Here is a 23721-nt window from a genome sequence, read left to right as displayed (position 1 = left end):
AGACTGGGGGGAGACGGGAGGAGCCAGGAACAGAGAGGAGGAGGAGGGAGACACGGAGAGGTGGCAGTGATTCTGTGTGCCGTGGAGGGTGAAGCGTTTTGCGGCGAGCGCAATCAACCTGAGCTCGGCCTCGCGTGCATAGCGCAAGGTGAGTCCGTGTACCCGTGCGTGTGGTGATGTGATTGCGTGTGTGTGCGTGTATGTCATTGTGTGTGTGCGCGTGTATGTCATTGTGTGTGTGTGCGTGTATGTCATTGTGTGTGTGTATATCTGTATTCGTGTGGGGGGCAGTGGTATAACGGTAAGCGCGCTGCTCTGCGAACCCGGCGACACGAGTTCGATTCCCGCTAACACAAGTGACGATTATCTTAACCGGTCCTGGGCCTCCCCTGGGTCGACTCAGCCTCAAATTTGTACCTGGTGCGGTGTGTGTCGGCATCGCCACTAAAGAGACAAATGCGGTCGGGCGTGGTGCTGGCAACCCATCATCTCGTGTGCCGTCCTGGCCTTCAGAGGTGCTCGCAAACAGCACTTGCCCCAACAGTCTGTTGAGGCTATAAGGGGCGTCTTTGTCTTTGTGTGAGAGATGTGTCATTGCATGTGTGTACGTGTGACATTGTGTACGTGTCTACGTATTTCATTGTGTATACGTGTGTATACGTGTGTATACGTGTGTGTATGTGAGATGGTGTGTCATTTTAAGATGGTGTGGCTGATTACATGTACGAGTATGATTGTGTATAGCTATGTATGTTAGTAGATGTGAATGTGTATTTATCCATATATGGTTGTGTTTTAGTGTGTAAGTGCACGGTTGTATATAATTATGTGTGCTTGCGTGGGATTGTGTGATCATATATGATTGTGTGTCTGTGCGTATCGTTGTGTATAAAATGTATGTATGCGTAAATGTGTCCGTGCGTCTATAATGCATTATACGTGGGCAACAATGTATATCTACTGTAATTGTACCCGTGTGTGCAGTGCAATTGTGTATACGTATGCGATTGTGCCTGCCTGTGTGCAATTGTCCTCGTGATTGTGTATATGCGTGTATATGCGTGTATATGCGTGTGTACCGTTGTGTATGTGTGGTCGCGCGTGTGTGTGGTGCATGCATTGTCCAAGGGCGAAACTATGGCTTCCGTGGTCATCACAATGCGCTATGAACGGAGTTGGATTCCCGATCAGGTATAACATCGGTTGGATATCTGAAACGCTCCTGGGCCTCCTTTAGATCGACTCAGCCTTAAATAATTACCTATTACGGCGTGTAGTCGAGTAAAACAAAAAGATTAGCGCAGGGAGGGAGAGTGACAAAGACGTTCGGACCTCACCATCGTTTCGTGCACCGTGCCGCCCTTAATAGGTGTTCGCTAACAACGCCTGCAACAACAGCATAGGCTGGTGGTGGTGATGATGGTTGCGATGGTGATGCTGCACGGAGGATCCACGTCTTCTCCGTACAGTGCCAAACCATTGCGCGATGTCGCATGCACCACTGTATGCGCAATACACGGTGATGGAGGAGCCGTTGCGATGGTGATGATGGTGATGATGGTTGTGTTCGTGGTGATGATGATGATGATGGTTGCGATGGTGATGATGGTTGTGTTCGTGGTGATGGTGATGATGGTTGTGTTCGTGGTGATGGCGAGTATGGTCGTGGCGGTGATGATGGTTGTGGATGGTGATTACGATGGTCGTGTGATGGTAATGATGGTGATTATGATGGTTGCGATGGTGATTGGGATGATGGTGGTGGTGATGGTTGTGATGGTAACGATGGCGATGACGAGGCTTTGCACCGATGCACCGGACAGCAACGGAGCCGAGAGACACGACGGGAATGGGGGGAGAGAGACACACACAGAGAGAGACACACAGAGACAGACACACACAGAGAGAGACACAGAGAGATAGACACACACAGAGAGAGACACAGAGAGAGAGACACACAGAGAGAGATACAGAGAGAGAGAGACACGGGAGAGTTGCCGCCGTTATATGGGGAGATGGATGGGTTTGGTCGACTGCAGCTCACGCGGGCGGGTACCCTGGTTTAGGGGACCTCATGCAGGGGTGGGGGAGGAGCGGGGTAAGGAGGGGCCGGGGTTCAGTGTTCAGTGTTCGGGGAGCCGTGGGTTCGTGTCGAGGACCGCTCCGAATGGGACCCGGACCAGACCACGACGTTATCAGACGTGCCCCGCGAGCGGCGTGGGTGTGTGCGTGCCGCCGGGTGATGAGTGGAGGTCTGCTGTGTGTGTAGTGTGTGTGACTGTGTGTGTGACTGTGTGTGTGACTGTGTGTGTGACTGTGTGTGCAGTGTGTGACTGTGTGTGCAGTGTGTGTGTTTGTGTGTGACTGTGTGTGACTGTGTGTGCAGTGTGTGACTGTGTGTGCAGTGTGTGTGTGTGTCACTGTGTGTGACTGTGTGTGTGACTGTGTGTGTGTGACTGTGTGTGCAGTATGTGACTGTGTGTGCAGTGTGTGCAGTGTGTGCAGTGTGTGTGACTGTGTGTATGCTGTGTGTGCAGTGTGTGTGCAGTGTGTGCAGTGTGTGACTGTGTGTGACTTTGTGTGTGCAGTGTGTGACTGTGTGTGACTTTGTGTGTGCAGTGTGTGTGTGTGCAGTGTGTGTGACTCTGTGTGTGACTCTGTGTGTGACTCTGTGTGTGACTGTGTGTGCAGTGTTCGTGCAGTGTGATTGGGTGCGGAGCTGTGTCTGTGATTAAGTGCAGTATCTGGCTGTGTGATAGTGTGTGGCTGTGGGTGTGGTTGTTATATTCATGTGGCTGTGCGTGTGAGATTGTGTGTGACTGGGTGTGTCTGTTTACGTGATTGTATGACTCTGGATGTGTGTGTGTGACACTTTGTGTGATACTACGGTTCGCTCGCTGCGCTACGAACCCGGCGACCCGAGTTCGGTTCTCGCTTACGGCCAATACCCGTGTAGAATATCTGAACCGATCCTGAGCCTCCCCTCGGTCAATTGAGTACTTGGTGCGGTGTGTAAACATCGCTACGAGGGAGACAAAGGCGGCCGGGCGTGGCGTTGGCCACCCACCCCCCTGGTGTTCCTTACCGGTCCCAACAGTCTGTTAGGGATCTTTGTCCTTGTGTCTATTTATATACAGTAATGTATGTGGCTATGAATGTGTATGTGTGCGCTTGTGTATGCACAGCATGTTCATGATGTGTGTATGTGTGATTTTGTGGATGCGTGTGTTTACCGAGTGTGACAGTTTTGTGTATGTGATTGTAGCTGAATGTTGTGTGATTTTGTGTACATTGCGTGTGATTATGTGGCTGTATGTGTATGAATTTGTCCGTATATGAGATTGTGTGTGGATGTATATGGATGCATGGTGTGCGTGCCTTTGGTATCTATGCGTGTGGTCTTGAGCGGTGGCAGATTTGGTTAGCGCACCCGAAGAACTGAGTTCCCGTTCCCGGCCACTCATAACATGAGTAAGCGAATGTCTGAAATGGTCCTGGACCTCGCCTAGATCTACTCAGCCTAAAACAAGTGCAGTTCAGAGTACTTGGTGAAGTGCCTGATCGAGGGCAGCAGTGGGGGAAGACAACATCGGGCGTGGGTGCTGCTGTTTCATATCGCCCTCTTGCGTGTGTCCTGCCAGCTTTAATAGGTGCTCGCTAACAACACTCGCCTCTAACGTCGCCTCGCTAAGTCGTAGAGCTCCCTTTGAAAAGCAAAGCGACTAGGCCCGGTAAAAGCGGCCCACGTGGCTCCGCTGAATATTATTTAGATAATTTTTCTGCGAGACATTTTCACGCGATAAGCCACTTCGTTGAGCTGTCATTTGTGGCCAGGACGCTTCTTAAAAGTAAGACAATAGCTCATTGGGCTAGTGAGAAGAAAACAGATTGTTCAGTTTTATTTGTATATATTTGTTAAGTGATTTGTTTACCTTTCCTATACAATGCGCTCCAATCGTGGGTTTGTATTTGTTTGTTGTTGCAACGTTGTGACCCGGCTTTAATTGGACATCTGTCGACTGATGAGGCTGGTTGTAATTATTGTACCGGCAAAATGTCGTCCTCGAATTGTAAATGTTGTGGGTTTACTCTCCAACACCCCGGTGCGCTGTGCTCGTAACTAATTGGCACGTTCTGTTTACGTGACAATCCTTACTAATTGGCTGTGTCGGGTGGTGGTGGGTTTAACTACACATTTATATTTAAACTATCTATCCGAAAAAAAAACTCTATTGTGGATAGTATTGGTCGCGAAAGCCATACTACGTGTCAAAATGTGACGAAGAGCTTTACTACAAATAAATATTCTGATCAGTCTACCGTGGGTAATCTCGACGGTGCAAATCACAGACCAGGCTGCCTGGCTTCTAGGTGGTCATGGGAACGCCGCATTCAAAGTTAACACTTTGCTCGTTTGCCTTTGTGTACACACACGATTGTTAACGTGTCTGTACAGATTTAAAACCACCGCCCAGATAATTTAAAAAAGCTTCATTTTACACTTTTGCACATTTAACAAAAAGTGCCCTTTTAAGGGTCAATTTGCGAAACCAGTGAGATGACTTCTATAGCCAATCACTGGTAAGGTCAGCGTGCAAGTGGCTCAACCTTGGGCACGTGGCCGTCACTCCCCTAGGGCGACTCGGCCTGAAATGAGCACGCGCGAAATAAAATCAATCGCGCGAGCACCCGCGTCAAATTGTTATGCACTGAGAAGCTTATAAAGAGCAAAATAACGCATTACTGATTTCATGCTCCAATAATTAACAAGCCACTTAAGTCTGTATAGCGGTGCAGAGTTTTGTTATGTGTATTTTGCCGTGTTAACTTTCTTTTGTTGCACCAAGTGAAAGCAGAAAATCCAATCTCACGTTGCGTGAACATTCAATTGTTGCAAGGGAGCCTTGCGAATTGACACATTACTTTTTGGTAAAAGCCAGTAGCGACCTCCTCCCACGCTGGCCCGACACATTGAAAGAGGTGGAAGTACCCACACTTGACCCCACCGCAGGCGACCCCGCCGCTGCTGATCGACCACCGTGGCCTGCCAATTTCATACTGCTGGGCCTACAGAGGCGAGGCGGGGCGGAGGATTTCAGAAATGTGCCCCATTGCTTCCACTGCCGCGCTGGGAGATCGACCACGGAGGAGCTGACGAGACGGGTTTTTCGTGGCTGGGTTATTGGAACTAGACCTGCATGGTTTCACACACGCCACCGCTTTTCAGCCCATGTTTAAGCAGTCTTTCTCCGCTTCAAGCACTAAAAACAATGGGCACACGCCGCGCGCGCCTGATGATTGGTGAACACGTCGTGGGTGTGGCCAACATCGCATCGGGACGCCCGGTCGCATTTGCCGCAAAACTGGGCGCTGATGTGAATCGGCGCACCGTCGCAATGGTGCACGGTTTGGACTTGAGGCTGAGTCGAACTAGAAGGAGGACAAGGCGAGGTTTGGCCAGGAATTCAACTCAAGATCGTAGCGGCGTGCGAACAGCAACTTCTGCATCACCGAAAACAAAGATCTCCCATTGTATGCATGTAGGATGACATGCTGTTTGCGAGCACTCATTGCGAACACATATCGCACATGAGATGGACAACACACACACACACACCGATCAGTACATACACACGCACGCGGTGCATGCACACGGGCTGAGTCAACCTAGGAGAAGCCCAGGACACTTGGACTTAGATCATCCGTGGCTCGGAATCGAACTCGGGTTAGCGGGATAGTCGTAGACCAGCGAGCGCGCTAATCACTGCACCATAGCTAGGAACGGCGCACTAGGGGTGGTGCCGTTCTGTATTTCCCGTGCTGATGTTGCAACATAACGCCGGGTACTCGTTTAAGGCCGAGTCACTGATGTGAGCCGCGGCCGGGAATCAAACCCGGGTCACTGAGTTTGTAGCGCAGTGCGTTAACTACTGCGCCCCCCCCCACACACATGCAGGACACACGTGCACACACACACACACGCGCACACACACACGCGCACACACACACGCACTCACACACACACGCACGCACACGCGCGCACACACACGCACTAACTCACACACACACGCGCACACACACACGCACTCACTCACACACACGCACACTCACGCACTCACCCACACACACACGCACTCACTCACACACCCGCGGGATACGAAACCCCCACGCGCGCGCGGAGTCTCCGCGGACCCAGGTGCGAGCATTGATCCGCGTGGATTGTGCCATCGTGTTTTTAGGGGGGGTGGTGGAGGAGAGGGTTTCAATTAACCAGGCGCACAGGCTGCTTGGCCGATCGATGTCCCGGAGCGAGATGGTATCTCCCGGGATAAAATTCACGTAAGTGGAAGGCCAATGATCAAGTTACCCAGAACAGTGTGCGTTGTTGGCATATCTCGGAAGCCAAGCAGGTTACAGCCTGGATGGTGCTTTGATGGGGGGGGGGGGGGTCATCATCGTGCTCGCGGAGCAGGCGGTGGGCAGCAGAGGGCAGTGTAACAAACACCGTTGTTGTCGTCCTGTCGTGTGCTCATACGTTTGCTCCAGTCTTAACGCTCGCCGCATTCACAAACCTGCACCGCTCAGCGTGGTGACGTTTTGGTCAAATAACCCCCCCCCCCCCCCCCCCATGGCATGGCGCGTGCTCGTTATCCACAGCTGCTAAGCGCAGGCCCGGTACGCCAATCGGTCAGCAACAAACAGCACGGTCGAAGTTTGCCCTAGCTTCGCGTTAACGCGTTTGGTGAATTGAGCAACGTTCTTCTAAGAGCTTTGGAAAAGAGACGACGGGAGTGAGAGAGCGGTGGGCGAAAAAGAAGCAGCAAATGAAGTGGTTTGATCTGCAGCAGCACGGTATTCGAACTGTGCGGATGAGACGAAACAGTCTGGTTTTATGAATGAATCGGTTGAATAATTGAACATCGATGTCAATGATCTTTCCCACATATTTCCTCTGTCTCCCCGTTCCACAGGCCCACTGCGTGCAGACTGGATTCGGAAATTTGATCGAGTCGGGTATGGTCTGCTCTGCATATAACGCCGCGTAGACCGAGATATGGACGGGTTCGATCACACTGGGTGAAATCTGGTCGGGTCCGATCGGATCGTGTAAAATGCACGTATGTTGAACTTCCTTCGCATCGTACGGAGCGAACCGTGCTAATCAAGAGTTGCGCAGACTCTGAGTTGACTCTAATAAGATCGAGTCGAATCAGGTGAGGTCAAACCGGGTCAGATCGGGTTGTCTTTCATAAAATCGGGTCTGATCGGATGAGGTCGAATCAGATCGGGTTGTTTCTAATAAGATCGAGTCGAATCAGGTGAGGTCAAACCGGGTCAGATCGGGTTGTCTCGAATAAGATCCACGTTGGGGTTGGGTCTTGGGTTGGGTCAGACCTCGAGACGCCGCAGCAGCAGCGGCAGCGGCGTCGCCTTCTCTCGCGCAAGACTCTGCGACGGCAGGGGTCATGACTGCCACGTCGCACACGCCCTCGGCCAGGTCTCCACTCCCCGAAGGTGAGCGTGCAGATAGAGACATCGGCCGACCTCTGCAGTACTGCCGCGGTGGTCCACTTTACTCCAGTGACCCGGGTGCTGCTGCGGGGTCAACTTTCTGCCCAGGCTCCTCCCCCCACCCACTTCTCTCCCCCCACCCCTACTGCCGAGGCCTATATAACCTCGTGCCACGGCAGATCTCTCGCCTACTTCAGCAAAGAAAAGCTGTCTCGGGTGTGGACCAATCAACTTCAAGGACAGTGCATATCATTATCATCATCAGAGTTGTTTATTTTTGTTTGCATTTTGACTGCTTGTGTTGTGGTTATTACAAACATGATGCCTTGTATAAAGGTGTCAGTTTTTGTACCAGTTGAAAGGGTTAAAACCTATTACTACTTCAGCAGTGTTTCCTTGCTGTGGTTGTCCCACCTGATGACGATTGCTTGTGTTGCGATCGAAACGTCGTGATCTATTATTTTTCTACCTACGTGACTTTACCGAAAGAACCAAAGAGTATGGATTCCTACAGTCACGAAAGCTTCAAATCAAGATTAATTTTGTTTCGCCAGAGGTGAGAACGAACTCGAGAGGCCAGGAGGGAGGCCGTTCTCATTTGCAAGAGTGAAATGGGTCACCAATTGGGGGCAAAAAAGCCAAACAAAATTAAAAGTGTAGCGAAGGAAGCAAATATGAATCGATGCAAACACAACTGTGTCACCTGAGTGATTATATTGCACGCAAAAATACCGCACGGACAAAAATCTATGTTAAATTTAAAATTTATTGCGGGCCGATCGTAGTATAATGACAATTACTTGACCGAAACGTTAAACAGCTGTCTTGGTTACTTTTGCACTAATATTTAAACGGACACAAATACATGTCAAATGCAATTTACAAATGAGAGAATAGGATTTCCCCTTTTTTCTGGTAACAAAAGGATGTTAAAACACGAAACTGAAACCTTTTACAAGGAATCATGTCTGCATTAACCACAATACTTGTGGTCAGAATGCAAACAAAAAACATACTTTGATAATATATGCATTGTCTTTGAAACTGGTCCACACCAGAGACAGCTTTCTTTTGAGCCTCGTCTCAAACGGTGTTAGACCAGAGGACGCCAAAAGGCGTACACAGCACAAAGACAATGCACTGTCAGAGTAATGAGAGCTCGGGGTGAGCAGCTACATTATGGGACCTTCTTTGCCAGTACCAAAATATGAGAAGTGATCATTCATCCATTCGTTTATCTTACCCCATGATCCATGAATGGATTTGTACGCGTGGGGAATCGACACTTTTTGGTTCACCTGTGTACATTATTTTTAACGCTGATTGGTTTACGTGACTTCTGCAGCCACGAGAGGCCCTGCATCATTTACAGTATTCACAAATACTGGAATCGAGTACCATACTCGAACGACAATGGGGGGGCGAATTGTTACGGCCCCAGTCACCAGTAATACTAACATTACAACATTCATTGTAACTCTGTAAGAAGGCCATTGCATTGGCAATAAAAAAACAGTTAAGTCCATCAGCCTGTCAGCTTTCTGGACCATTGTGTTCCAGCAATGTTTATTTAAGCAGCCAAGCCCTGGACTGGTTTTGACATCTTTGAGTTCCACCAGCAGGGTTTTATGGCTTATTAAACGTGAACACATTTTCAAACGCTGCTGTTATAGGAACAAGCCCTCTAGGTTTTTTGTTAAGCAATTTATTTTGCAAATTTGTAAGCACAGAGTGCGATTTTGAGCAGGAATTGTTCAAATGATGATAAAAGCTTGAAATCTGCCATGGATATGATTGTCATTGGGTCATCTTTTAAGGAAAGCAATGATAGCCACCTTGAAATCCAATATGGCTTCCATTTTCCAAGATGGTTGCCGATTATTTCTGTTAACGTCGATTTTCGATAGAAACTGTTACTTGATGACTTATCCGAGTGCCTTTGGCCATGCTAAAAAAATTATGTTATCTAGAAATACTTCCAGTCTTTCATTCCTTTTAAAATAATTTCTGCATGTGCTGATCTAAACTAGGTGTTATCGCATGGTGTGAACAATGTCATTTGCGTGGGTCTCGTGGTCGAGGACAGTACATTTTGCTTCATCAGTCATCCGCGTCCTCTGCACGGACTGCTGGTAGTAGCGTAGCGCAGCATGAATGCCATGGAACCTGGTGCAATGAATAAAAATGGGGGCCCCCAAATGCCCCCCACGTCCCCCCTCTCCTCGCATCTCCGCATGCTGATGGCGCATTTCACATGTCCGTGCCTCCAGCGATGTAGACCGTAACTTCTAAGTCTCACGTGAATGGTCCACATGCATACCACTCCTCCACCAGTCACAGCCACCCGACTGCACAACTTCACATTGTTCCAATAATCTGCAATACCCCGGAGTGATTTCCTACATTTGTACACATTGAAAGCCAGCAATGCCAGGTCGCCAGTTAACCGCCAGTGCCAGGCCCTTGCCGGCTTGTGGGTCCTGGAGCGGTTGCACCGCCTGCACAATTAGATAACTACGCCACTGTCGGCTCTGGATCTCGTAACTTGCGACCAACTCACGCCTCTTAGCTACAAGTGGTTGCTCGTGCCCGGCAATGGCAGCATCCCGATAAGCCGCCGCGTTGGTATCGCGAGATGAAAGTAGGTGAAGGCAGTGCGTGGCCATGATGGGGTGTATCCAGCTCAAATTTGAAATCCATGTTATCGTTTCTCTTCCTGCGAGATAGCGGCAAGACAGAGCGGCTCCACTTTCGCGCAGATAAAATATCTGGAATAAGAACGACGCGGCTAATAGTGACGAAGGAAGATGAAGAACACGCCATCGATGACCAAAATGATTCCGCCGAGACGATATGGCCTCGAGTACGTGTGAAGAGACAGTGCAGTAGAGGGTTGGATATAAGCACACCTGATATAAGCAGTTTTGATATAAGCAACACATCCTTATATTATACGGGTTGGGGGGGGGGCAAAGGGCAACTTCTGATACAAGCACGATTCCACCCACTCAATCTGCCCTCCTGCAACAGGCAAAAGTGCATTGCCTATCAGACAGAATACATATTGATGGGGGCATGCAAACAGTCTGTGAGCCAGATGCCCATGCCTCTTTTCCACTGTGCAACTGAGTCACAACGTGGCTATCCTGAGCCAGCCCGTGGCTGAGGAAGCACCAGGTTGTTTGTTTTCCCACTGCAGAAACCGAATCGTGCTGCTGACATTACACGGTGATTAGACGTAGATAATGCGGTGAAGCTGTGTTCTTCACAGCATACCGTGTGAAGTGACGCACAATGCATCGTTAGCCCCATCCATGGCCTGCATTCAGATGTCTTAAGAAACCATGTCTTATGGGACAAATAGCCAGCAACTGAACTAAACTAAACTTTTATTTCACCAGATAAGGCCCACTGAACTATAATGCTCTTTTTTAGAAGCAACCTGGCCAGAAATGATTGCTCATGGAAGTGGCTTATCATGTGGAAATTTATAGCAACCAAATACTGCTATCTAAACGCATGTTCCTCAATGTGGAGGTAAAAATTCACACGACTACGGGGAGAACATGAAAACTCCAAATATACAGGTGTCAGGGTCAGGATCGAACCCACGACCTCCTGCATAAGAGGCAAGGGAGTTAACATCTCGCCACCATGGCACCCTGCGCTGGCTCAGCTTGGATGTACCAGTGGAAAAGAGGGGAACCAAAGCCTTGCTCTCAGTGGGGATGGCAGATCTGTTTAACCACTTCCAGCTATTGTGACGACTTGCCAAAAACTGACCATGTGGCTGCAAGTGACGGAGTGTCATCGTTGGTACAAGCGCTATCGCTGCAGTTTTGGTTACAAAGCGTTCTGAAACTATATGTGCCAAGACTAGCACGGTAATCTAATGAACCTCATCTGCTGATGTACAGATCCACAGTGGTGTAGATTATTGAAAAAATGGCAGATTTAATATGCCTGGCGAATGTATCCATATCTGTAACTGCTAATCTCCTCTGTGTTTATGACCGATGTCAGGCTGATAGGACTCGCTGACATAAAACACATCCTGATAATAAAAAAAAACATCCAAGGTACATTTGGAGGCAATTGTTTATCGCGGAATTAGTTTCAGCGTAGTCAAAACCTTACATATAGACACTAATATTACTTAAAATCAGACAGGTTTGTACATTTCCATGTCAAAAATGGGCATTCGCGGAGAAAATTGGTGGCCATATTTAAAAATGGCACCCATCTTGTATTTGTCAGGGGGGTTCGTCGTTTATTATTAACTGGACGAATGAGCACGTAACCATTTAACATTTCCATATTTACATCATCATACTCAGCACTTGCTTGACAAAGGGCCGTACAGTGTACGCAAGTGATGTCTTGTGCAATGGTCTGTTCTCGGCTACGCTCGAGCTGCCAAAAGGGCCTCCGAGGCTTTCTCAAGTATTCATTTATGGTTTGCTCTTCTGAGCCAGTGGTGGAGATTCCGCGTTTATTTGACTGGGGGGGACGGACTTGTCCATCCTTAACTCGATCACCTCGCATTTGAACCAAAAGTAGTCGTCCACCTGCACTATTAACCCTGCCTTGTAACAGATAAAATCATAACAGAAAACAATGTATGTGCAAACCTATACCATCCTCATGATGGGGGTGAATGAAAATTATAAATAGCATTGCCAATCAAACCGCACTGTATAAGTGACCTTGTAACCTCGACAGACGTTGCCCTTCATTCACCACCTTGGTCACTGTTTATACAACATGCGGCACCGAGCGCAGTGCACCAGGTGGCGCAACCTCCACAAACTGAACACACAAAAAGTCACTTCGAAACATATGAGTTTTTAATCTGGCCTTAAAAATCCTTAGCTCCAGTGGCTTCCTAATCTCGGAAGAAAGGGCATTCCACACGGCCGCAGAAGCGCGTCTGAAAGCGTGTGATGCAGTCAAGATAAAGTTTGGGGGGGTCAGAGTGGGGTCATGCTGGGGTCAGGGTGGTCACCGCGTCCTCCAGGACCCCGTCTTTGTTCGATGGCCAGCCATCAAATTGTGAAAGTCATGGTCACGGTTTTTTGCATCACCACCACCATCATCATCGTTATTTCACACCCCTCTGTGACCTTTTTTCCCCTCCATTGCCCTTCAAGCCCGTACAGGTGATACAGCGCGCAGGTGAAAGGAGGGGAGGCGGAGGGGGGAGGGCCCACCATGCAGTGCCTGGTGCCGGCCAAGGGGGAGGGGGAGCTGAGTGGGGAGGGGGAGCACGTGGACATCCTGACGATCGGCTTCCTCGTGAAGGACCGATGGAAAGTGGTGAGTCCATCCAGCAGCAGCATCATCAGAAATATAATCGGCAGAATCAGTAGCAGTGGTGGAGGGCAGCATATCGTTTTGAGGATCATCATCATCACGAGCTGTAGAATCTTCCATGTCCGCTTAATCATTCTTACGAGCATCAGCAGTATCATTGTCAGTGTCATCATCACGATCACCATCGTCTTGTTCCGCTTTCTCATCAACGTCACATCATTACGAGCAGAGCCATGATCATCGTCGTTTGCAGCAGCAGTTGCATTATCTTTCTGATCATCGTGGCGACATTATAAGCTGTGTCGTTAGTAATTAGTGTCACCGACACCATCATCGGTAGCATCACCAGCACCGTCATTGTCCTCGCCATCATCATCATGATCATCCGAACCCTATTCTTTCCACATAGTTTGAAAATACTTCACCGCTGCTAGTAACGGACAACCGCTGAAATGGAGCGTCTTATACGATACGAGAGGGAGAGCCTTCATCAGAGAGGAGCAGAAAGACGGAGACAAGCAGGGACACCCCAAAGTGCTGCTGCCCAAAATATCGGTTCATCTGTCTCTTTCCATCTTTCCCCATCTCTCTTTGTCTCTCTGTCTCTCTCCGCCACTGTCTCCATTTCACTCTGTCGATCTCCGCCTCTCTCCATCTTTTTCCATCCCTCTCCATCTCTCACACAACCCCTTCCGCCTCCTGGTCTCTTTCTCCACCAACCCTCGCCCGGGTCCCTTCCCCAGTTCCGCAAAATCGGGGGCGGTGGGTTTGGCGAGATCTACGAGGCATTCGACATGCTGAGCCGCGAGAACGTCGCGCTCAAGGTGGAGTCGGCCCAGCAGCCCAAGCAGGTGCTCAAGATGGAGGTGGCCGTGCTCAAGAAACTGCAGGGTAATCCCCTCCCTCTCCCCCTCCCTCACCCTGCCTCTCCCCCTCCCTGCCTCACAACTCTCCTCACTTCTCTGCTCGGTCCCTCCTGCGTATTCCTTCACCTCTCTCCCTGTGTCTCTTCCCTGTTGTCCCCTCTCATCTCTGTCCCCACCGCTCTCCTCACCTCTCACTTGCACCTCCCCCCTCCTTGTTCTTACCTCCTCTCCTTGACTGCGTCTTCAACTCTCCCTGTCTCTATTCTCATGCATCGTTGTATCTTCACCCCTCTCCCCCTTGTCTACCTCATCGCCTCTCTCGCAATCTGCTGCAGCTCTCATCACCCCTCTCTCTGCGTGTCTCTTCATCTCTCTCTTTCTCTCCCTGCCTCCAAGCATCACCTAAATCTGCCGGCTTCTCCTACACCCTTGTCACCCTTTCTGCCTGGCTCTTGCCTTGCCTACTGGCTGCCAGCTTCTGTGCCTTCCTGCCTGCCTACCATCTGACTCGATTGCTTTTTTTTCGACCGACTGTCTGACTGACTCCTTGTCTGCTTGTTATTGCTGGTTGTTGTTATTGTTGGCATTATTAGTGTTGCTGAGTGTGCCCTGCACATTATTGATTTGCGCGTTACTTATTGATGTTCCGTGATTGTGTTCCCAATGGACTCGCAAAACCGCATTTTGAACCCCCTCAACCACTCACGCCTCCACCCCCCCCCCCCACGCTCTCCCACAACCCCCTCGTCTCCCACAATCCCCTTGTCTCCCACAATCCCTCGTCTCCCACCTCCCTAACACCACCGCAGATCCTTCGACTGCGCTGCCGCGCCCGCAACCAGCCCTTGAGTCCGGAATCACGATTCAATTCGGGAATCAATTCCCTGTACCATCACGTCTGTCCCGTCTGTCCCGTCTGTATTGTCTCACATGCTCCATCTCCCTCATCGTACCTGTGTGCCTATACCTGTTCTCTCAGTTGCATTTCCTCTCCAATTTGTGCTCTCCCCTGCTAATTTGCCTCATCTGTTCTGCGTCGCCTGGATTGTTTATTTTTATTCTGCTGTCTTGTTCGTACTCTCTTCCGTCGACCTGGTTCGCACAATCGGTAACTCCTCTGTTCTGTGTGTCTATTTTACAGCGGCTTTCATGTTTGTACCGTCCGTCGCATCTGTCATGTCTGTACTGCCTTTCTTTTGTCTTTCCTGACTCCCTCGTTTGTACTGCTTGCCTCGCTTATTTATTGTCTTGATAGGTGCACTTGAGCCGACGGTCCATCAGGGGGCATGATGGCAATTTAGATGTTGGGGCGGGTGGCAGAAGTTTCCACGAGGGTCAAAGTTGGGCACCTCGGTGGCGAGATGTTATCTGCCTCGCCTGATATACAGGAGGTCGATTCCGATATGATTGCCTTACCTGCAGTCATGATTGTGCGGTCAGTAACTGCCCATCCCATCTGTACTGCCCAGTTCCCTTCGACGCGTCACGTTCGTCTTGTACTGTGCTGTCTGTACCAAGTGTCTCGTTTGCCCTCTCCCGTCTGTTCCGACCCTTAAGACCGAAGGAATAATTTGCGTGTACTTTGCACGAATCTAAAAAACAAAACTTGATTTAGTGAGTCTATTTCGTTTAACGGCGTGAGAACCGAGGAGAACAGAATCGCGTGGTGCGTGAACAAAACCGACCTGGGGTCGTCGCCAAGATTGCAAGCGGGAAATAATGCGAAACACGTTTCTTAACTCGTTTCTTTTGGGTCGTCAGATCATTGTGGAGGGTATAATGTAAATGTTTAACCCATAAGCCTCCACCACGCGACAGAGCCAATCAAATCAAATTTTTAACGTCATGAGCAAATACGGCCTGTTCTCCTAGAACGCGTTAGTTGCGTTCCTGAAGAACACCGCGTTTTGGAAAAATAATATATAACACAGCGTAAAGCACAGTCCACGGTAAAACGTGAGATGCGTACACAGGCTGAACAAAGACAGAGACGCGTGGGTAGCATCTGGAAGCATCCAGCAGCATCCCGCCTCGCGTGATGCTACGCCGAGGCAGCCGTTACGGCCGCTTCTTCCTGCTCGCGTGACATCGTTCTGTTCACTCGATCACGTGATATCCAATTCGCTTCCCCGTTAGGAAAAAAAAAGTGTGTCCGCTAAATACATTCGCCACGGTATATACAATTCGCGTTGTGAAAACACGTGGCGTTGTAGGAGAACAAGCTGTACGCAAATTGATTTGCTTTTGCAGCAAAAACTGGAGGAATGTCGGAAAGCGAACAAAACTTTGACAATTTTGAACACCTAGCTGGAAATTACATCCAGCATCATCAGGTGATGAACACGAAAGACGTTCAACATACATGTGTACACACACGAAAGCTTAGCTTTCGCAACGAAACACTTCCTCGAGGGTTATAGCTACAGATTGACATTATACCTACACGATCTAAGCAGAAGGCAATGACTTGTGAATCGTAATATTGGTCGTGAAAGGCTACGAATAGAAATATGTTTACGTAAATAAAACGCTGCAAGTGGAATTAAACATAATGGGAATAGAACAACCACGTTAGAGCAGAAATAATCGATTCTCATGGCACGATTCGATTATAATCAATGTAAATTGATGACCCATTATGTCGTGACATTGGCCTACTCTCCACCACCTCCTTGACTTCCCTGCCCACCCCCCTCCCCCCACCCAATGTCTCCCCATGCCCTCTCGCTCATCCTGTGCTCTGTTCACCGCTTTAATATTTAAAGGGATTGATGGATGAAGTGGGGGGGGGGGGGGGTGGTGAAGGGCGGGGTGTGGGTGGTTGTGGCAGGGCGCGGTGGGAGTTGAGGACATGGGATGGCATTCTCTGGGCCGTGGTGGTGGAGGAGTGGTGGGGTGGTAATGGGGCTGACGTAACACTAGACACTAGTAACCAGAGGTGGGACAAAGTCATTGTTATGCAAGTCCAAGTCGAGTCGCAAGTCATCAAATTCATGACTCGAGTCTGACTCGAGTCCAAGTCACATGACTCGAGTCCACATCTCATAGGTGGGACAAAGTCATTGTTATGCAAGTCCAAGTCGAGTCGCAAGTCATCAAATTCATGACTCGAGTCTGACTCGAGTCCAAGTCACATGACTGGAGTCCACACCTCTGCTAGTAACCGAAGACTAGCCAATTAGGCAGTGCGTTAGTCACTGTGCCTTCTGCGTGCGCTGCTCTGGCATGGTGTGGCTCTCTCTGGTTGCAGGGTTCCTGAAAGAACTGGTCCTGATTCAATACCGGTCGGGCTGTGATCATTTGTTTTATTTTCAAAGTTATTCCTGATTATTGTTTGAAAAATGTATATATATAGAGAGAGAGAGTACTGTATACGATATTGCTGTTGTGATATCGGCATTGTGTCGTGCGACAGAGGTACTGTGCAACGTCGCATGCCTGGACGTCGCATATCCAACCCGATCAACTGGCCGCTCGTAACCAGTGCGGTATTTTTGCACGGTGCAGTTGGAACCGTCATTTTCCACAGATGCTCACGTATCCGACATTTTCACTTGTGTGTCCGCCTAGATCACGGTCTCCAGCGAGTCGGGCGTTGCTATCATTGCACCGCGTTTCCATTAGCTCTGGCAGCGAGCATTGGCCCAAACACCCTGTGTTGGAGATTGAGCGTGGAAGATTGCCATCGTGGAAATAATGCTCAAGTAACTATACTTAGAAGCCTCGTGTATCCCACACTCGGATCACACCGTTTGGATGCCCTGCAAAGACCGTTTGTCAGCATATCAATCAATGAATCAAGTGTTTTTATTATTAGAGTTGGACTTTTATTTAGATTACATGAAAACCCCATATAGTATTTAACATGATGGGTTTTTTTTATTGTTATACAGCCATGAGTGACCAGGCTGGGCCCATAAACTTACTGCACTACAGAAACTCAGTACATTTACGGGCGGCTAATTACTGGATCCGATTCTAGAATATCAGCAATAAAGGCTTCCCAACCCCTTCCCTCCACCCAGTCATCAAACTACTTAACTAAACAATGTTTATTTTACCAGGTAAGGCCCCACTGAGCTATGTAGCTCTTTTTCAGAGGCTATCACAAATGATGGCTCAACGAAGTGGCTTATCACGTGGACATTTATAACATCCAAATACTCTAACACGCGTGTTGTTCATTCTAAATGTGGAGGGAAAAGCCAGAGGACCCGGAGAAAAATCAACGCGACCACGCAGAGAGAAACATGGAAACTCCAAATATACAGGTGTCGGGGTTGGGATTGAACCTATGACCTCCTGTATATCAGGCGAGGTAGTTAACATCTTGCTACCAAGGCGCCAAACTTTGACCCTCGTGGATAGTTCTCCCACCCGCCCCAACTTCTGAACTGTCATCATGCTCCCTGATGGACCGTCGGCTCAAGAGCTGTTAGGGAGCACCTATTAAGGCTGAGCCCCCCCGCCACCTGTGAGAGAGTGGTGTGGGGGGGCAGCACCTCGCCCGGCCGCCTGTATTGTCCCGGTGCTTATGTTTCCACAGTGGACCTCACACGTACATGCACTGTACACCACACACACGATACAAAGACAAAGGTTCCGCCGTATAACCATAACAGCCTGTTGGGGCAAGTGCTGTTATCGAGCACCTATAAAGGCCGGCACGGCACACTACACGAGGGGGTGGGTGGCCAGCACCACGCCCGGCCACCTTTGTCTCCCCAGAGGCGATGTTCACACACCGCACCAGGTACTCATTTGAGGCTGAGTCGACCTAGGGGAGGCCCTTGACCACTTCAGATAATCGTCAGTGGTGTTGGCCGTGAGCGGGAATCAAACTCGGGTCGCCGAGTTTGTAGCGCAGCGCGCTAACCGCTGCACTATCACTCCCCCCACACAAGATGCACACACACGCACTCCATCGCGCGTGCTCAACCATAATCCTTTCCATCTGTCCCCCTCTCTTCATCCTCCCTCGAATCCCTCACGCCAGGTAAAGATCACGTTTGCCGTTTCATCGGATGTGGGAGAAACGACAAGTTCAACTACGTGGTGATGCAATTACAGGTGAGTGGTCAATAAACAACAACAGCAGCAGCAGCAATAACAATGTAAAAAAATTTTTATGTGGCCACAACGTTTGTCACTAACGACTCGGTGGACTCACCTCACCTACCGTGCCCCCTTCTTTCTTCACCCCCCCCACTACCACATGCCCGAATCCTCAGACCTGCTCGACCACCACTCACCACCACTTTTGCACACAAAAAATCGAATGAAGCTCAGAGGACGTAGTCAAAAAACACACACGTGGCATTGTTTTTGGAGGTAGGTAGACAGATGGGTGGCCACTTTTAATGATCAGCTGAGAGTCTGCGACCTTCTATTATTATGATCATTACGCGCATTTACCCAGGAAAGCCTCACCGAGTCTCAAGACCCTTTTGCGGAAGTATCCTGTCAAGTTTGTCGCAGCGATGTTGCTGTGTGTTATCCCAATTTAATTAATTGAATTTTGCGTTTGCATTGAGATGTTTGGCCAATGCCAGGAACATTGTATGTGTTTTAGCTGTGGGAGAAAACTGGAGAACCCAGAAGAAACCCATGCAGAGCAAGCGGAGAACAAACTTCCCACGCTTACTCACAAAGATCCCCCACATAGCCTCGAACAGAAGACTGTTGGGGGAAAGTGCACACACGCACACCAACTTACTCTCACACACACGTACACTCTCATCCACACTTTGGACAACAGTGGAAACCCATACACACCCCACGCGGAAAGGTACCCGAGTCGGGAATCGAACCCAGGCCCTTCTCGCCGTGAACACAACTGTCGCCGCTGTGCCACGCTGCCGCCCTATGACCAAATGTATCTCTCCCCACCCCCGCTCCCCGTTCAGGGTCGGAACCTGGCTGACCTACGTCGGAGCCAGCCCCGCGGTACGTTCAGCCTCAGCACCACCCTGCGCCTCGGGCGCCAGATGCTGGAGGCGATCGAGAGCATTCATGCCGTGGGCTTCCTGCACCGAGACATCAAGCCCGTGAGACGCGGGGGGGGGGGGGAGCGACGGAGGGGTGCGGGAAATGGTGGGGGAGGAACGTCACTTGGCCAGGGCTTAATTTCAGCTGGGTCCAGATAATATTTCCATACACCCGGCACACCACATCCAGTACACCTCTCGCTATGGCTGTGGTTACTACTAGTCACGTGCCACCTACTCAAGTCTACCGGCGACGCGGAAATATATTGAGTGAGAAATTAAAATCGTGATTGTGGGGATACGTGGGAACGCTCGGGGTATTTCTCCGTGCATGTGACTATGCCTGTGTGTCCGACTCATATGAGTACCTGGTGTGGTGTGTAAACATCACCACTGGGGAGATAAAGGCGGTCGGGCGTAGTGCTGGCCACCCACCCCCTCGTTGGGTGTGCTACTCCCTAACGAGCACTTGCCCCAACAGTCTGTTAAGGCTATACAGGGGATCTTCGTGTTTTTGTTTGTTTGTGTGTGTGTGTGCTCGCGCGCTTCACCAGTCCAACTTCGCCATGGGTCGCCTGCCCAGCACCACGCACAAGTGCTTCATGCTGGACTACGGCCTGGCCCGCCAGTACACCAACTCGAGCGGGGAGGTGCGACCGGTGAGGAACGTGCCGGCCTGGCTATCTATCCACTGCCGCTCCAATGCACTCCACGGCAACGCCCACACGCTTAGAATATCGATCGGTTCAACTCAGCTCTGCGTCGGTCTCAACTGACCCGTTCGGTAAGAAGCAGATATTAATAAAAAAAATTATGTATAGTCAAGAGACCAGGATGATGAGTGTCGTTTGCTAGAGTGACCCGGTCCACAAAAATTACATAAGCAAAACAAATAAAATAAAGTACAGTAATGACACAAACAGAAATATCTGTAAAAACAACCGCATCATTTGAGAAATCGAAAATGCTGCAAAAACATCAATCAATGTCAAATGTATACGTTCCCTGTAGCATCAGTTGACTTGGGCAGATTATCTTTAGACGTATATAAGGGTGCAACGCATGGTTGAGAGAGATAGGGATAGCTTCGGGAGGCGTTTGTCTAGCCGTGGATTGATCATGGCCGATGATGATGATTATACTTAATACATGTGTAATGTAGCACTCAGAGACACTGTCTTGTTCAAGTATGTATATATATTTATTGTCTATTACGGTCCGCCCGACTCGATGGCATGTTAACGGGCAGATGTGAGTTGACTATGTACAGTGGGTAACTTTATGTAACTGATACACAACGTTCGGAGTAGCAGCTACGGCAACGATATATAATCTCCCCCTGGTCTTCCAAGACGATAAGGCGACCCGCTCCCAGACGGAGAGGACGATCCACTCCTAGATGACGACAGCGACGGCGGCCCAACTTCGAATCCCCACAGCAGCCCTGAGCCTCACTCCGCGCTGCCTTTTATCTCCCCCTCCGGCTCAGCCACGCCCCTCGACTCAGCCACGCCCCGTTTCCAGAACTCTCTCTCTCGCCTCATTTGACCCTGCCTGTCACTGTCGCTTCAACTATTATTTACGGTCACTAGGCCCCGTATTGTCCTTACACATGCTTAAGTATTGATGAAGGGGTGGTGGTGCAGTAAAACCAGCGACCAGAGTTCAATTCCATGCCGTGGGTAACACGAGTGGTGAGCGATATCTGAATCTGGTCCTGGGTTCTCTCATCACTCCCTATCACAAACTCACACTGACCAGCGTGGCGAAGTTATGACCAAACAACCGCCACAACAAACGTGGTGGATTGACGGAAGGGCTTGTGTAAGTGTTTTAACTCACGGCTGGGAACGTGTTAATTTAAATTGGTTCTAGTTTGCGTCTGTTGTTAGCGTTGAAGAGTTTGCTCGCGGTGAGCGTGGCGTTTCTCTTGCAAGTCGCCGGGAGTGTGTGTGTGTCAGTCGCTGGGTTTCCAATTCACTATTTTCAATTCAAATAAGTGGCGATTAATCAAAAAAAATCTACAGGACAGGCAAGAATGTACACGTCCTTCCAAAAAAACGTTTTCTGCTCGAGAAGACATTTAAAAAAGAAAACCTACGTGTCCTTCACACAGTCGAATGAATGCGCATAGGATACGGCGAATGAGATTTAACGGGAAATCAGACGTACGTGACAAGTTCCGTCCAATCGCAGTCATAGTGAGGACTCTGCTGACCAAACGATTTGTAAATCATGGCCAATGTTGAGACCTTTTAGTGGCCACAATGGAGTAATAATCCTCTTTTGAAAACAACGTGAGACTCGATTTACATATTGTAGTTATATTTGAAGGAGCTCGGTTATTAACTCCTACTTCTTAACGAACACCAGCCAAGTTTCCGTTCATGGATTCGTACACGCATTGAGTCGTGTATGTGAGAACTGATTGTTTACATTATAAATACGGATGATTTTCTCATGATACATTTAGGCTAAGGGTGCTAAAGCTGTATAAATAAGACACAAAATAACCCAAATAGACTGAAGTGAGACGATAAAAATGCGAGAAAAAATTATTGATGACCATTAAAATCTTAACACGAATTCATCAAATCGACATGGATGGTGAATTGTTACAATTGTGAATGCCATGGGGTACTGACGCCAATTGCCAACCGATAAGTCACACAATGTACGACGGTACATCCATTTTTTAAAATATATTTACAATTGCTGCCCAAATCTGGGCAAATCAGAAGCATGAAAACTACCAGATAAAATCACAGACGTGTGTTCAATATCGCTACACCGGCGGTTGCGTGCCGTGTGTATCAATCACTCCGCGCTAAAAATGCACCTAATGTAGCGAGCCTTTCTTTAAATGAACTGCACAGATCTCCGTCACTCTCGCGTCACTGCCGTGCCAAGCTGCCATCCTCGCTCAGACTAAATGCATTGCGGGCGACGAACGCCCTGTGGTTGCCCGTTGTGCGTCGTGGTGTTTGTGGAAAACCCAGCACACAAGGGGTGGGGGGGCAGTGGGAGGGCTTTGACAGCAGTGGGCGCCCCCAGGCGTTGCGGCACTGCAGTGTCCTTGACTCAAAGCGCAGCAACAGCAGCAGCAGCCCCACCTCACTCACTGCACCGAGCCAACCCCCACCCACCCCCCCGCCTACCACCCCCAACACAACCGTCACTCTCAGTACAAGCCTCTGGCAGCCAGCACCCACGTCACAGACACCACCCAAAGACAAAGATCCCCCGTGTAGCCTTTTAACGGACTGTCGGGGGACAAGTGCGGTTAGCGAGCATATTTTAAGGTCGGTACGGTACGCAACGGGGTGTGTGTGGGGGGGGGGTTGGCCAGCACCACCATTTAAGGCCGAGTCGACCTCGGGGAGGCCCAGAATCGGTTCAGATAAAGCATCAGTGCTATTGGCCCGTGAGCGGGAATTGAATTCGGGACGCCAGATTTTGTTGCGCAGTGCGCTAAGCACTGCACTGCCACTCCCCACAAGACACTCGTGTACATGCCTATGCATCGACACACACACAAACACATACGCGCACGTGCACACATACAGACGCCTTTAAATCCACACGCATGCATATACAATGACCTACACACATACCTACTATGCCCACGCAATGACTTACACGCACAAAAGCATATCATGCCTTTGCACACACCCACACATCCACACACATGTAGTTGCTGCACACACTTACATATATGAGCTCACACAGTGATCTACACGCTCGGGACTCATTGCTTAAAGAGAGGGTCCTTCCCTATTACGTCTGGCAGTGAACCAGCATCGATTCCAAGAAGGCTGATCCTGCTGGTGAGACACCATATGTCGAAACCGGTCCAGAGTGTTATTGTACTGAATCGATGAGGCTGAAATGATGCACTCCCAGAAGGCCGTTAGGCCGATGGGTTCTGGAGAAGCACACTTTTACTTTTTTTCACATGGAGAGACATATCTGTGAAGGAGTCGTTATTATCCGCTTGTCAATTTTGTTACGCACACATGCATCCGTGAACACGTGCACATGCG

General features: G+C 49.5%; 1 protein-coding gene across 1 annotated transcript in view; it reads left to right on the top strand.

The window, feature by feature from the left end:
* The window catches only part of LOC144943966 (uncharacterized), a 38973-nt gene continuing 15252 nt past the window's right edge, over nucleotides 1-23721 (top strand). Inside the window, exons 1-7 of the mRNA XM_078871883.1 lie at nucleotides 1-148; nucleotides 6972-7515; nucleotides 12663-12828; nucleotides 13569-13716; nucleotides 18688-18761; nucleotides 19598-19738; nucleotides 20233-20337. Of these exons, the coding sequence (XP_078728009.1) occupies nucleotides 12724-12828; nucleotides 13569-13716; nucleotides 18688-18761; nucleotides 19598-19738; nucleotides 20233-20337 (573 nt within the window). The 5' untranslated portion in view covers nucleotides 1-148; nucleotides 6972-7515; nucleotides 12663-12723. The remainder of the gene's footprint in view (nucleotides 149-6971; nucleotides 7516-12662; nucleotides 12829-13568; nucleotides 13717-18687; nucleotides 18762-19597; nucleotides 19739-20232; nucleotides 20338-23721) is intronic.

This window comes from Lampetra fluviatilis, chromosome 33, assembly GCF_964198595.1.
Source record: "Lampetra fluviatilis chromosome 33, kcLamFluv1.1, whole genome shotgun sequence".
Taxonomy (NCBI): Eukaryota; Metazoa; Chordata; class Hyperoartia; order Petromyzontiformes; family Petromyzontidae; genus Lampetra; species Lampetra fluviatilis.
This window is presented reverse-complemented; position numbering and strand designations above follow the sequence as displayed.